This window comes from Talpa europaea (genome assembly GCF_964194135.1).
Source record: "Talpa europaea genome assembly, chromosome: 12".
NCBI lineage: Eukaryota > Metazoa > Chordata > Mammalia > Eulipotyphla > Talpidae > Talpa > Talpa europaea.
The window spans coordinates 68,826,264-68,842,604 of record NC_140079.1 but is presented as its reverse complement, the minus strand read 5'-3'; the positions used below and the strand labels follow the sequence as shown (position 1 = coordinate 68,842,604).

The 16,341-nt window shown below is 49.4% G+C and overlaps 1 protein-coding gene across 1 annotated transcript in view; it reads left to right on the top strand.

Moving 5' to 3' along the window:
• The window catches only part of FAM78B (family with sequence similarity 78 member B), a gene marked incomplete at both ends in the record, with an annotated part of 68,871 nt that extends 52,819 nt beyond the window's left edge, over positions 1 to 16,052 (top strand). The window contains one exon of the mRNA XM_084251309.1: positions 15,530 to 16,052. Within this exon, the coding sequence (XP_084107435.1) occupies positions 15,530 to 16,052 (523 nt within the window). The remainder of the gene's footprint in view (positions 1 to 15,529) is intronic.
• Positions 16,053 to 16,341: the final 289 nt, after the last annotated feature.

Here is a 16,341-nt window from a genome sequence, read left to right as displayed (position 1 = left end):
AAAGTTCTAATTTATGATCATCTGCCTCCTTGCCTGCTGTTCATGACCACAGTTCCCAAGTAGACTTGAGACATAACTTGGCCATGTCTTTCCACCTTTCTACCGTGTTCTGGGTCATTTCTCACAATTTGACATGCCCTACTTTAAGAAGCTGGATATAAATCTTTAAGGAGCCTTTAAGAATCAAGAAAATTAATGGGCGCTTATTTATGTTACATGAAGATTTTTCGCCTTCAAAATGCTTCATGTGAGGCTCTTTTAAGGAGTAGCTCTCCAGTATAATTGTTAATTGTTTCTTTGCATATCCTTAACTGCCACTAGAGGTACATGCAGACTTTGGGGCTCACAGAGGCCCAGGTTTAATCAGACAGGTCCAGGGTTAATTGTGGCTTGGCCACTAGGCAGCCCATTAGAAAGTTTCCGAGAGCCATTGTGCTCATCTATAAAATGGGCATAGTTGGGAAGATTCAATAGGTGGCTTATTCCTTTATTCACCAGCAATGCATATTAGAATGGCATGTCTGAAGGCCTTTTACTTTCACCCTATCATACAAAAATAACTGGACAGATGTCACCAGATTGAAAGGGGAGTATTTTGGGGTGGTTGGGCCTATAAGAAAAACTAAGCTGTATACACAAAATTCTCTTTGGGGAGTCCATGACCTGGGGTCCCACAGCTCAAGACTGGAGTTCTGAGTGGACAAGGCCAGTTTGTAGCTGCAAAGCATGGGGTAAAGGAGAACCAAGTTCTGCATCCTGGATGACAGGAACAGGCTTAAGGAAGCTTGAAGCTTCAAGACTGGTGGGCAGAAACAAACAGCTGGCACTGAATCCGGGTCAAAGTCCTATGAGAAGGAAGGGGCAGAACCTGACTCACTTCAGCAGGAGCAGGCCAAGGGGCATGGAGAGGGTTGACTCCGGAGGGGTCCCTTTCTATAAAACCCTGCAGGTAGGGTGACAACACCAGGCAGGTTTAGGAGTGCAGGCTGCAAAGGGCAGGCCAGCCTGGGATCCCCCACTGAGAGGAGCAAGGCCATAGCCCCACCATCTGAGGAATACTTTTTCATGGCTTTTTCTTTGCCACATCAGTGCTTATTTCCATTGGCACAGATAATTAGCATTGATGGCAGCTTATTAGATAATTATTTCTGACTCATGTTTACCAAGTGTATTACAGGCCATGTGGACAGATCGCCCTGAGAGCCAAGTTCTGGAAAATTCTTCAGAAAAATACTGTTGCTACATTAAGGCTCCAATCTTTATCTTCCAGACAGAGGATAGCTAACTGTGTTAACCACAGCGTTTCTGGGTTCTCCAGCTCACCTGCTTCAAGGGGAGCTGGGAAAGTATGGTAGAAAAAATAGCGAATATGGACATAGGTTTAAGTCCCGTTTCCATCACTTAAAAGCTGTTGGTCCTTGAGAGAAAGCATTTAACCTTGCTGAGCTTTGGTTTCCTTGCCTGTGAAATGGAGGACACAATACGTATTTCACAGCATTATTGTGAGATTAAATGAGATCATTTGTAAGAGGAGGGTTTTGTGAACTGTAAAGTGCTAAGCCAGTGCTTGGCGGTGGTTATTTTCCTTCTCCCCCTGCAGCATCTCCACGGCAGTGGGAGGGGTGGGACCCACAACCATTCTACCAGCCCAACCAGACAACCACAGGGAAGTTATTGAGGCCTCCACCTCCCTTTCAGCCTCATCTTTCCTCACTCTTGGCCTAAAATAAGCGTCCTCTTCTGCTGTTTCTGGCCACGCCGTGCCTGGAGGCCGTGGCTCCTGCTGCTACTCATTTTTTATCCACAATTCTGTTCAGATTCACTTAAATCCTGTTACCCTAGGCTAGTGTCTTTACCTCTCTGAACCTTAGTTCCTTCCATTTAAAATGGGGAGAATGCTAGTTCCAGGCACATTGGATGGTTGTAAGGCTTAATCATGAATGTGTGTGAAAGGCCCCCACCTTTGCCTGCACCGAGCAAGCCCCCAGTCAGCATTGACTTCATCATCCCCACTGGGCTAAATGCTTTTGCAGCTGCCCCCAAGATGATATGTCTCTGTTCCCAACTATCTCACATTGTACTGAAATGATCTGCCTCTAAGTCTGTCCTCCCCAAATAATGTCAACCCTCCCTGGGGGCAGGTACCCTCTTTTATCAGTCTCGGAGTCCCCTGCTCCTGGGACAGTGCCAGGCACATTGGTAAGTGTTTAAGAAATTATCGAACTGATTAAGATGAGCTGTACCTCTCTGATGTGACTTCCCTTCCTTATGGGTTTCGATCGGGATTACCTTCCCTTTGGTGGCGCCAGTCATCACTGTGGAAGGATGGACTCATTGCTGTGTCCTTGGAGAAGCGGCACCCCAGCACCCCCTTTGACTCTCGGCACCTGCTTCCTCTGCTGACATTAGCTCTTTCAGCCCAGTCCTCCTTGACAGAGGGGTCAGTTCTGGTGACCAGGATACTGTTCTGCTTGTCTGTGCAGGTTCATGTATCGGCAAGTGGGCAGATGGTGATGATGGTCTTGGCATGGGCATGGAGAAGTCACCATGGCTTTGTGCTCAGAGGTCCTGAAAAGCCGTGTGTGGGATCAGGTTTTCTGTTGACATCTTTTAACTCACACATGGGCACGGGGTCAGAAAGTAGACTCGGAGAAAGAACTTGTCGGGCTGGGAAGGACAGAGGAGCCTTGTATCACTGACCTTAACACGAACCTTTTTCTTTGCAAAGCGTTATTTCTGCAAGAGGCTCTTACCCGCTTCCTGTCTGGCTTTCCATCCTGCCCTGCCTCTGCTGTTCCATTTTATAATTGCTGCCAGAGGAGGAAGATCCCCGGTGGCACAGGGACAGTGTGAACCAACTCCCAGAGTCCACCCAGCATTTCCGGCCACAGGGCTCCAGACCACAAGGAAAAGCTGCTATTTCATCTCCACAGGGTTTTGTTAACAGAGCCTCTGACCCACTGGGAGAGCTCCCTCCTCCTGAGTTCAGGGGCTACTTGTAAAATTCCAACTCCCCTGGACCCCTGAAGGGCAAGGCCACCCATACCACAGGGAGTGGGCTGCCCTCCGTCCTGTAAGTCTGTTTCTCAACTCCTAGGCACTCTTGTGCCCTGACTGCACCAGGCCCATTAGAAACCAGCATCTGGCCCTGTGGGGACCTCAAAACTCCATCCTTGTGGCTGCTCCTCTGAAATCTTAAATTGAAACATTCCCTCCCAGGTCTTTCTAGATAGTCCATTCTCACTTTGCACTCAGTTACCCAGGTAAACAGTGGGATAAAGGCCTTTCTGGACAGCATGTGCCAAGACCCTGTGGCAGGAAAGAACCTGGGGTGTTTCAGGAATAGGGGGGAGGCTGCTGGAGATGAAGTGCTGAGAGCATAGGAAGTGTAGCATAAGGTAAAGTTAGGGGGAGTCAGAAGCCAGATTAGGCAGGGCTGCCGTGTGGGGGGGGGGGGTTGAGTTTATTCTACTTGTGATGGGAAGCCCTTGAAGAGTCACAAACAGGGGAGGCCACTAACCCAGCAAAACCCAAACCTCAGATTAATCCAGCATCTGCCTCTTTTGCCCCTACACCTCAGTGGCCACGTGCTGTGGAGAGTCACACTAACCTCCAGAAGTCCCATGGGCTGGAATCATCAGGCAGCCCTTCCCAGGGATCACAGGGTAGAAGTGACTTGGCCTGAGCTGCATGTCATTCGACAAAGCCTGGAAATTGTAATAGGCATGACACCTAGTCACTTAGTCTCAACATCACCTCGACCGAGGATGAGGAAGGGGATTCTTAACAATTTTACAGCTTTGCAGTGGAGGCTGCCAAAATACCAACGCCTCAGTAACAAGGTCACGCTGAGTGACAGACCAGAATGTGAACCCGAGTCTTCTGGCTTGAAGCCTGGTGTTTTCTCTGCTCCACCCAGCAGGGTCTTCAGAAGAGAGGAAATTCTCCTGGGAAGAGTGAGCACACAGTGGGACACGGGGAAGGAGCTCAAGGGCCATGTCAGCGAGACACTGGGGTTCCTTCTGAATGTGCGTCAGCTCCCACACAGCTTTGATGGGTCCCCGAATAAAGGAAGAGCCGGAAAGCTCCCTATTTCAATTGAACTAAAGAGCGCGAGGTTCCAGAGGACTCTGTTGCAGGCCAGCCTCCCACTGGCTCTTAGACTGGTGCCAGGATCATCAGAACAGAGGTGACCCACCCAGGGCAGGAGCCAGTTGGCTGGGTTTTTGATGGCGGTGACCAGTGGCTTGAGCAGAATTGGCTCAAAGCCTCCAGAGCCCGGGCCTCAATTTGGGGCAGGCCAACCTGAGTCCTTCTCCCCAAGGTCCAAAAGCGAACAGCCACTGACTCAGATGCTGAGTCAGTTGTGTCTCTAGACACTAATCGTGAACTGTCTGAAAAGGAATTAGGAAAACAACCCCATTAACAATAGCATCAAAAAGAATAAACTGCTGGGCCTCCCCTGGTGGTGCAGCGGTTGAGCCTGGGCTGTGAAGCTGCCCGCAGCCTCTGCAGAGCTGGTTCAATCCCCGGCCACCGGGCGAGGGTCCCACATGGCGCACAGACCTCTCCTGCCGCGCCTGCTGCTCCCCTCAGCAGTGTATTTCGTCAGTCTGCCCATTCTGCTCCCCGCTCTGGCTCTGGTGAATTCTCTCACCCTCCCGTGCTTCTGACTGTATGCAGTGCTTGTATAAATTAAAGAAAAAAAAAGAATAAACTGCTTACAAGCAAGTGCTCACTGCCATCCCCAATGCCCAGAATGTTCTGACCTAGGCAGCATGCCTCACCTTCCTCCTTGCAACGGGTCGTTTATGGCCAGCTTAGGCCTGCCAAGCACCAGGCCCACCATCTGTGTGCCCCCTCCCTCCTTGGACGCAGAAGAACTTCAGAAATTACAAGTTAAAGGAATCAATGAGGTAGAATGGGGGGCAGATACATACTATAACTTTGAAAAAATATGGGAGGTTCCCAGTTTGGGGAGAAGGCAAGAGGTCGCTTGTGGGTTTAAATCCCAGCTCTGCTGCTGAGTAGCTGGGAGAATATAGACAAGTCTTAGCTTCTTAAAGTGCTGCATTTGGGCATCAGAGCTCGTGATGCCTCCTTCATCTGGCAGGTTATGAAGACCCACACAGAGCATTAGTGTGGTGCCCGAAACAGTCGGTGCTGGAGAATGGTCACCTTCCTCCATCTCCAGCACTTTCATCTGGGCTGGGGAGGCCCCATCCCACGCAGGTGAGAATCCTGCCACCATGGTGTGCTCCCTGGTGTCACTTCATCTCTGTGTCTCAGTGTTCTTTGCAAAATGGGGATGATGCTAACAGAAGCCACCCGGGGCTGTTGTGGTCGATTAAATGGGAGCAGGTGTGTGCAGCACTTGCACCGATGACAGCTGAGGGGGCCTCCCACCTGGGCCGTGTCCATGACACTCACCAGACCACAACTTTTGCTGCTGCAATGAGGGGATATTTGGACATCCCTAGATATTTGGGGGTCTCTCTGCCCCTCTATTTGATGATGTCTGTGTGGATTCTTCTGCCATCACATATGTGTCCACCTCTGTTCACTGTGGACTGGCACCCCTTCTGTGTGCTCAGCAGGGACCTGTCTCATAAACCATCTTTACAGCCCTGTCATCAGGACACATGCCAGGCCGCCAGCGTGGCATCCTTATATGTCTGCCCCCAGCTTACTTCTGCTGGTAACTCCCCACGGCTGCTGTCCTGTTTAGCATGCGGTGAAGTGTGGTGTGTGCAGAACACAAAGTGGAAAGTTAATGAAAACAATAAACTCTGATTTTAAAGTCTGCCATTAGACCCCTCCACCCCCTTCCCAGCCTCACGCTGCTGAGTCCCTGTTTCCGCCTCCCTCATCTGCTTAGCTTCTCCACCTGGCCCTTCCCCAGCCCTCCCCTCCTCTGCCCTTAGCTGCTGTTTGGTGGTGGCAACTGGGAGCTCCTTGAAGCATTGGAAGTGCTCAGCAGCTGAGAGAAGGGGGAACTGCATGTCAGTGTTCCACCAACATTCTTTTCGTCTTCCTGCCCTCAGCCTGCCCAGAGCCAGTAAGAGGTGACTGCTCCCCACAGCTGGCCAGCTGCACTGGACAGAGTCTTGTCCCTCTGCCACCATGCCTCCCCTGGGGACACACACTAGCATCACCTGTATAGAGAGCCAGTGCTTAGGAGGTGGGGGGGGGGGGATCAGGTTGGGTGCCATGATTGATGTTGGTTGCCAACAGTGTTTGGTTCTAAACAATAAGTAGGCCAGGGTGCTGGGGAGTCAGGTCATCCCTGCTCAGCCACCTCCTTACTTTGTGGCTTTGGCAAGTGATTTGACCTCAGTCTCTGTTCCCTAAAGCAAAAAATGGAAGGGGACGAGGACTAACCCAATGCCTAGTTGAGGTTGCTCTGTCAACTATTTATTAGAATGCTTGGCATCAGCTAAGCCCCCAGTAAGTATTAGCTGCTCTTATCAACAATACCCAGCTTTTGAGATTTCCCCTCTGTCTGCCTTGATCCTTGCAAACTTGTCACCACAGCTGTTTTGCTCTCTGGTTCTTCCTGATCTTGTTCTGACTCCCTTAAACATATCTCTTTGAGTTTATCTACTGGTTTCCAGATTTAGGCCCCTCTTGACGAGGGCAAAGGAGCCCCAATCCAGACCCCTACATTTACCCCCGCTACCAAGCCTGGGTGGCCCAGCCTCTCTCCTATCTTCCAGTCTTTCTACCTGCCTCGCCAGTGCTAGTCCCCAAAGCAAACGCCCCTTGATTGAAATAGTCCAAGCCCTGTAATCATGTCCGCAGGGTGAGCTAATGGGGTGGACAGGCATGGAAGGGGCAATACCTCTTTCCCAGGGAGGGGGTCAGTGAACCTCAGGCAGCTACAGTCAGAGGAACTAGGTTTAAAGGAGACAGTAGTGGATGTGGTTACTTCTCACTGGGTAGAGGCCAACTGATACCAGGTAGATTGGTGGTGCCCCCAAACTCCTACATGGGTAGTGGTACCCATGAGTCCTCCTTGGTCCATTCATTCATTTATTCATTCAGCTGGTAAATAGCCACTTTCCAGTTCATCTTGGGGAAGATTTGGCAATCATGTCATTACCAACATCTCCTTGACCTTGAAGACTCATTCCCTTAATTAGATCCATTCCCAAATTAGATGGAGGATGAAGGAAGGGAATGTAACAGCTGCTGTCAATGCCAGCAGATTTGAAGCCTTTTTGGTTATGGCCCCATCCTCTAAAGCTAAAACTTCAGCATGAAGCCCAGAAGCCAAGGGGTGGCAGAGGGGCTGTCTCCCCATCCAGCCATCCTTACTGTCCAGTCTATTAGACACATGTGTCCCTATTAGATTCAGTCCCACAAATTATAGTTACTTCAGATGTGTTGTGCTGAGTCAATGGGACTGACAAGGTCCAATCCTCAGGTTAGAGGTTTGAGAAATGGCGAATCAGAAATCCTCGGGGCTCAGTGCTGCAGTGGTAGTGTAGGAAATGCTGTGGGGGTTGGGGGGGGGGGGAGTAGTGTAGGAAATGCAATCAGGGAGGTACCAGGACCCTGGCAAGGAAAGCAAATGGAGACCTGATCCGTGGATCTGAGGCCTCCCCACTAACCCCAACACCATCACCTGCCCCGAGGCCTCTCCCAGCACCTGTGGCGCTCAGAGGCCATGCTGACCGTTACATGGAGGGGACTCAGCACCAAGCTGGGAACACCAGGAGGCTCGACTCAATGTGTTTGCATCTAGTCCCTTCACGTCCCTCTGGCTGTCACATGAGGCCTGTAACCTGGACTCTAAAGGAGTCTTCCTTGTCTTACCCCTCTGACACCATCTTGAACTAACCTCACTAGCCAGCCTTGCCTGCTGCTGGAAACTCTTGCCTGGCCACTGAAGGGGACTCCTGCTCTGGGCTCTTCATTGGGGAGAAGACAGGTGGGGACAAGCAAGTGCAGCACCTTGAAACACACACTGGTGGCCTCTCAGGAGATGACTTAGAGCTGCAAATTAAGGCTGAAAGGGAACCAAGCATTTGGAGAGCTGAAGGGAAAGATTCTGGACAAGAGGAAAAGCATGTCCTATGGTCCGGAAATGGAAGGAGCTGGTCCTGTTCCAAGAGAAAAAGGTCCTTGTGGCTGGAGCACAAGGCACCAAGGGCCATGGTCAAGGTGAGGCAGAAAACTGGCTTGGGTCAAATAACCCAAGGTACAGCAGAAGGCCCAGGACTTGGAGGAGTCCAAGAATTCTACCCCTGAACCTGGCTTTCAGGCCATCACAGAAGTATGTCTGTCCAACTAGGAGAACGGAATGTATCTGATTTTGTACTTTGACTTACACCCTTGGCATTTTTCGAGCTTGACTTACAATTAAAATGAGTATTTGGAAAATGGTACACAGGAATAAGGAGACGTTTTCAGAGAGAGGAGCGTGATTGGATTATGCTTTTTAAAAGGTGGTTGTGGGGGCTGGACCAGTGTGAATTGGGGACTGGCATAGCATTCCAGAGAGAGCAGGACTGCCACCGGGCAGATGTAAAAAAGATTCTGGTGTCCCACCCATTGAGAGGGCATCGACCCGTCACCTCAGATCCGAATTGGGCTCCTCCAGGAAGGGCCAGACCCCCACCATGCCCAGCAGTGTCTGTGCGGCCGTGAGACCTCCGAGAGCCCAGCAGGACATTCCGGGGGATGCAGGAGAACTCGACCTCCAGGTTGTGAGGGATAAACACAGGGAGAGAGGGGTCTCCAGAGCTGGAGAAACCCCACAAGAGCAGAACACAGGTTGACTAGCAAGAGAAGCTTCTCCCAACCCTGCTGGTGCTTTAAAAACACTGGAAATGGGCTTTTCTGCTATGAGGGGAAAAAAAATGCCTCCTGTGTGCCAAAAAAGAAAGGATGTGGTCAGAAAGGATGGGGGCGGAGGGGGAGGTGGGAGGTGGTATTTACAGGCTTCTGGGAGTCTGACATAAACAGTGCAGAAGGAGGAAAAACCTAATTTTAAAACTTACTCTGTAATCATGGTGCAAACCATCTGAGAATCGGGCCTCACGCCAGCACCAGGGCTGGGATTGGTGTCTGAGTGGGCTGAGAGGGGCACTGGTTTTATACGCCCCTGCCTGCCATCAGACCCCTCCACAGCCTCTCCCCACTCTGAACCCCATCCCCACCCACCCCCTCAAAAGAGAAGGTGCCATCCTTTCCTCTCTTAACCTCTCCGCCATGGACTCTCTCCAGCCCCTCTTGTAGAGAGAGCTCTAGGGAAGGAAGGTGCTGGCGCTAACTCTGCTGAGTCAGAAATGACGCCGAGAAGGAGGCTGCCTGCTTCGGGGTGCGTGGCTCTTCTTGGTGCTAGAGGAGGAGCAGACGGCACTTTCAGAAAATGTGGTGTTTCAGGCCTCCCCCGTGGCGCAGCGGTTGAGCGCTGGGTTGCGAAGGTGCCCGCAGCCTCTGCAGCACCGGTTCGATCCCCGGCTGCTCCCCGGCCACCGGAGGAGGGTCCCACATGGCGCGCAGACCTCTCCTGCCGCCCGCTGCTCCCCTCAGCAGTGTACTTCGGTCCTTCTGCCTGCTCTGCTCCCCGCTCTGGCTCTGGTGAATTCTCTCACCCTCCCACGCTTCTGACTGTACCCAGTGCTTGTATAAATAAATAAATCTTCAAAAAAAAAAAAAAAGAAAAGAAAAGAAAAAAAGAAAATGTGGTGTTTCCTGGAACTAAACGTGCCATGTTCCTGAGCGGTCACTAACAGGTTTGAGCCATGCACACGAAGAGGGAGGGAGGAGGCTCCTCCCACTGTGGAGAGCAGCGAAGCTAACGGGGCTGTCAGTGCTCTCTTACCAACAGGCTCAAGGGAGTTTTAGACCATGGACACAGAATAGCGTCTGATGGGGGCATGACTCGGAGGTCCCTGCCTTGCCTGCACCAACCCTTGACTTTAGTTGGTACGTTTTGGAGAGATTGGGGTCCTGCGGAGGAACTTGGGTAACCGGGGAGGAGAAGGGATCTATTTGTAATTATTCCAAAAATGTCTCAATATTTTAACAACTGATTGGGCAATAGTAGTATCTACTAATATCATCCATAGGGATTTCATTTTTCAGAACCTTTGGAGCCCTTATTAAGGAGTCGCTATAAGGAGTACTTGGGATCAGATCTTGGGTCCACATGCCATGCTGTCCACCCCTAGCTGTGTGACATTGAACAGCTTCCTTATCATGTCACGGAATGTAGACGGACACCCGTCTGGAGTGACTGATGTCAGAAGGGAGGGAGCACTCTGCAAAGTTCAGAATAAGCAGATGTGAGTAAAAGCTCACATACCCGCAGGAAAGTGCGGGTTGAGACTGTTCAGGGCTCAGGAGCTGTGGCGCACACCCCCCTCCACCCATCCCTAGCATTCGTAGGGTCCAAGGTAAGAATACGAGCCAAGGCCCATATACTGTATTTCTAAATATGCACTTTGATTACAAGGCAAACTCCAGATGCTAAGGGTATAAGTCAGGCCAACAGAGTGCTAAATCAGGTAAGTTCTATTTTCCTAGTTTCACAGGTAAAACAATCTGAAAAAACAGATTCAGATTTAGAATTCTTGGACTCTTCCTTCCGGTCAGACTGTGGCAGCCTAGGAATAGTCAACCCTCAGTCCCTGGCTCCATCCACTCCTCCCACCCCTGGCTCTGTGCTGAGTTAGGACCAGCCACCACACATAACCAGGTGGGCTATGTCCACACTCCATACACATTCCCAAAAACACTCACCCTAAGTGGAATGGACTATCCTTAAGAAAACAGACCAGGCCTGTGGTCCTTGGGGGCAAGTTTGGGGCTATTTGGGCTCAATACTAAAACTTCAAATACCTGGAGGGTGGTCCAGATGGACAGACTCCAGGTGCGCAGACCCACGTAGCTGGGCAGACTCACTGTCCAATGTGGCAGGCATGGCCAGGATGCCACAGTGGGTCCCTTTAAAGAATAGGGCCAGGTAGGGGCTCTTCTCACCCGGACCTGGGGTGAGAAGTCCATTCCAGATCTCAAAACCTCCCCTGGGAACTCTACAGACGAACCCATCAGTCCTCCCATGTGGACCCCCAACTCCTATCCTACCACCCCATCAATGGACACTAGTATCAGTAGTGCCCCCACACACCTGCCCACTCCCTACCTTCCAGATACCACCGCCAGTCCTCCCTTTCCCTCCATGACCTCAGGCCTTTAGGGTAGACCTTCAGAGGTTGGGGCTCCGTTAGAGGTTGATGGGCCCTCTGTGCACTGGGAGAACTGGCTGGGGCTGGATGGAGTGACTGGAACCCAGGGACCCCTTATTTGAATAAAATGCTTCACATGAGCTTGTTTGATTAGAAATTGCCTCTTATAAAAATGAGATGCAGAAAGCATGAAGGTTGCAATCATCGATGTTTTCATTATTAGCTCCATTGGCAAGTCCATTAGCTGTGAGCTTTGGGTCAATGGCTGATTGTTTAAAACAAAAACACTGTGTTTATCACAGTGAAGAGAAGGGTTGTAGGAGAAGGAGGGGCAGAATGAGATAATAAGTGATATTGACCTAGGGCGTCATCGTTTACAAAGCATTTGCTCGCACCTCATCACTTTGATGTGAGCCTTTGCATTACCTCTGCAAGGTAAGGAACCTGGGCTGTTTTTCTTCTCATTTTATATGTGACGTCCCTGCAGCTGACCAGAATGACTTGCCTTGAGAATGACCCCCAAATTCTCAAGCGCTCTTTTTGTGCTTTCTCTATTCACCACACCAAAGACTGAGGAAGGAGGAAGGAGGTGAAGAACTCAAAGGACCTCTTCCCAAACTTTGCAGGGTAGAAAAGGCAGGATATGAGCAGAGAGACATAGCTTCAAATCCCGGCATCGCCCCCTCCCATCGTCTGACTTCAGATATTGATGCTGCCGACCACTCCTGGTGTGGGAGCAGGGCCCGGTGGCCCTGCCTCATGTGGTTGCTGTCCAACTTAAATGTCACTACGTGGTGACACGCTATGGTGGTGTGTCCTGTATCTATTCATTATCTCATTTAATTCTCATATCAAGTACATAAGTCAGCCTTATTATTGTGCCCATTTTATAGATGGGAAACTGGAGAAAGATGTGGTTCACAGAGAGAGTGGTAGCACCAGAGTTTAACTCCAGAAATCCTGTTTCCTGCCGCTATGCACAAGCAGTTCTCTACCTCCTGCTAGTCCCCTTTACTGCTCGACTTGAAGGAATTATCTGAGCTCTCAACTTCCCTGCATGTTCCTTCCTTCCATAACCCTTTACCAAAGGATCCCCCACCAGCATGTCTTTATCACTATCTAAGTAATTAATAAGTCTTACGACTTTTCCTTAACCTCATTCTTTGATGTACGTGGCTTTTGACACTGATGACTCCTGGAATTCCTCTTGACGCTGGAAACTCGTTTTACCCCTTCACTGGCTACTCCTCTGCTTTTCAGATTCCTCTTTGCTGATCTCTCATCCATCACCATAACATCAGCTAATCCTCTCCATGAGCAGTTGCCAAATTTGCGTCTATTCCTGACTTTCCCCTAAGCTCTAGACCCAGCTTGTACCAGCATCCAAATTCAAAGTCTCCTCCCTTTTTCACTTTAGTTCCAGTCAGTAATTATTTATTCAACGTATAATTTTAATTCCAGTGCGCATTAATCTCAGTACTAGAGCTAGGGTAGTGCATAAAGCATGAAATCCATGCCTTCTTGGGGTTATATTTGGAGAACAGATGAAGAGAGATGGACTCTAAACAAAGTAACTTACATAGTATATTAGAAGATGCTATGGAGAAAAATAAAGCAGAAACAGGATGGGGCAGAAAACTGCTATTTTAAATATAGTTTTCAGGACGGTTGCACTGAGAACATGATGTTTGAGCCAAGAATGATGGAGGCAAGGAAGCGAGCCTTTCAGATCCTGAGAGAAGAAGGCTTTTATAAGTGCAAATGCCCTGTGGTAGGGGATTACCTCATGCTCAGTGACTAATACAGAGGTCAGAATGGATGAAATGGCAAGAAAAGACGTCAGAGAGGAAATGAGGAGCCAGATCATGTAGGGTCACATAGGTCCTTATAAGGGACTGGGATTTTCCTGAGTGGTGTGGAGACCATGGGAACATTTTGAACAGAGGAGTGATACAATATCACATTTTTTAATAGATTACTGTGGTTGTCATGCTAAAAATGGACCAGGCAGCAGAGTGTAGGTATTCACAAAGAGACCAGTTATAAGGCTATTGCAAACATCCCAGAGAGACAATCCCAGGATGGTAGGGATGGGAAGGAGCTGAATTCTAGATATATTTTGTGACATCAGTAGGATCTGCTGATAGGTATTTTGTGGAATGTGAGAGTATGGTCAAAAGTGACCAGAGTTTTTGGCAATTGGGCAGTTGGTATTAGATCCAGGGCTCAGAGGAGCAATCGAGGCTGCAGAGAGCAACTGGAAGTCAACATAGGGTAGATGGGAATTGATCCACCTATTTAAACCTTATATGAGACTGGATGGAATCACCCAGGGAATGTGAGTAGATGGAAAAGAGAATATGACCAAAGACTGGGACCTGGGTCCCTCTGAAGTTAGGCTAGGAGATGAAGCAGAACCAGCAAAGGATACAGAGAAAGAGCAGAGAGGCACGAAGCTGACAACTCCAGTGTGGCCATGTCAGAAGCACAAGTAGATTATATCTCACCTGACCTCTAAACCTTGTGTGGTTATATCCTATTGTAACAACACTTACTCTCTTTTGTACAGTAAGAAGTGGCTATAGAATTATCTGGAAGCCACAGCTTCAGCTAGCATGTGCAGCAACATGGACTGTCTCAGACTTTGAGTAGGTCAAGTCCTGTTAATTCTGCCAACCACGATACACCACTATTCCCAGCAGTTACCACGGGCATGGAGTAAGAGAAAAAGTGCCTGAAGCTATGGACTCACCTTCTTCCAGGATGCCCAGCCCTCCCTTCCCTGCAGCTGAGACTAACTGGCATAGGGAGTGCTTCGGGGTCAGAGGGAGGCAGCCTTACTCTTTTCCATGTGCCTGTGTGATGGGAAAGGATGCTAAGATATTTCAGCATCAACCTTATAATGCAACTCTCTTTTAGACCATTCATGTAGCGCCCTGCAGGATTTCCTGCAGGATCTATAGGAAGCAAGATGTCCAACTTTTTAGTTGATGAGTGAAGTAGTTACATAGCTTTCTTTAATTATTAGATTCTTACACAATATTACCAAGAGGTACTCCTGGTTCCAGGAGTGGATATATGCAGAATGCATAGCCAGGCTCTCTGACAAAAATTCTTCCCCTGTTGGGTTCTGGTCCTGTTCCCCACTAATGCTCTGGGAGCGGCTAGCTCATTGGACAGGCTGAGACCCCTCCCCTCTGGTTTCCCCAGTGGCAGGTAAAGGCACTATGGGGGGGGGATGAAGGGGAGCAGTACAGTACAGTGGTCAAAATCATGACTTTGAAATCAGACATCTCCCCATTCTAACGATCTATAGCATCTTTGGCATGTACCTTTAAATCGTTGAGTCTCCAGCCTCTTGTGTGTAAAATGGAAATAAAAATTCATTTATCTTGTGGGGTATTTTGAGCATTTAGTGTGATAGCATCATTACTTAGCACAGAGGTTGCAATAGAGTGAGCACTCAGTAAGTCAGCCATGAGGAGTTGAATATAGGGGGAAAGTGGGATGAGAAAGGGGGAGGTGGAGAAGGAAGAGAAGCAAGGGCATGGCCTAAGAGTGAGCAATATCCTGTTTCTTCCTTTTCTGTACAAGGTTGGGGGCAGCCAGGAGGAATAGGACAGTGCCCAGAATGGCACGTTTGCAGACTAAGCAATTAGACATCCAACTGGACTGGAAACCAATGAGAGAACAACATATCGCCAGCCTACAGCACAACTTTCACATCGAGGTGGTTTCCACAAGTGACTTATCTCCTTGTGTCACCAGTGTCTATGTGTGTGTTTCCTAAGTGCTGAATCAGCCAATGACTGGAATTGAAGCAATGCTACTTTTTGAGTAAAAATTCTACTGTGATTTCATAGGAAATGAATGTGATCTTTAACTTTGCCTTCTTTGCCCTCTTTTCCACCAGATCTTCCTTCCAAGTACATAAAATTTCAGCCACCACCTCTTCCCTTGTGCAAACAACCCTTGCACACACTTGTATTTCCCAAGTGGGTCTTGCTATGGAATGCCTCAACAGTTGATTACAAATATGCCATCCCAACTAGCTGGTGGCTCCTTATGGCTCTCAACACCTCTTTGATCTTCTTACTTTCAGTTGACGGGCTATGGTGTTATTTAACTTGCTTTGGCATAGCTTTTTTACTTTTGTTTTGCTATGTTCCTATTAAATCTTGAAACCTCACAGCATAGAGCTTTCTGGGCTGAATTCCCCTCTGAACATCCCGCTTTGCCCAAATGAACGATATTTTAGTAAAGTGGCACCTTTCCAGCTTTTGAAAGATTCATTCAGCTTCTTTTCTTGTGCATCTCTTCTGCTTTGCCAGGTCAAGCTGGGAACTGCCTGACTTGAGGGAAGGGAGAGTAAAAGCCATCAGTGACTCCGATGGGGTGAGCTACCCATGGTACGGGAACACCACAGAAACTGTGACCTTGGTTGGCCCCACCAACAAGATCTCCAGGTTCTCCGTCAGCATGAATGACAACTTCTACCCCAGTGTGACGTGGGCGGTGCCAGTGAGTGACAGCAACGTGCCGCTGCTCACAAGGATCAAGAGGGACCAAAGTTTCACCACCTGGCTAGTGGCCATGAACACCACCACGAAGGAGAAGATCATTCTGCAGACCATCAAGTGGAGAATGAGAGTGGACATTGAAGTGGACCCTCTTCAGCTCTTGGGACAACGGGCCCGGCTGGTGGGCAGGACTCAGCAGGAGCAGCCCCGGATCCTGAGCCGGATGGAGCCCATCCCCCCCAACGCACTAGTGAAACCCAATGCCAACGATGCCCAGGTCCTCATGTGGAGGCCCAAGCGGGGGCCACCTCTGGTTGTGATCCCTCCTAAGTAGCAGCGGACTAGCCTGACTGTGTGTGGAGCACACGTCGCTGAGACACGCAGGGAGGTTGCCAGGGGTGGCAGGAGCCAAACAGTTTCTGAGCCAAAGCAGACCTCTCGGTTTGCCAGCCTTTGCAGCCACTTGTGAAGAGCAGGGCTGCTCCTTGGGTGGTAGAACCATAATCCTTAGGAAAAGTCCCTTCCTTTTAGGAATAAAGAAATCACTGATTTGACAGACTTGCTGCAATTACCATGCAAGTAGCCATATTTTGGAGCTGACCACGATGATTCTTTTATCTGAA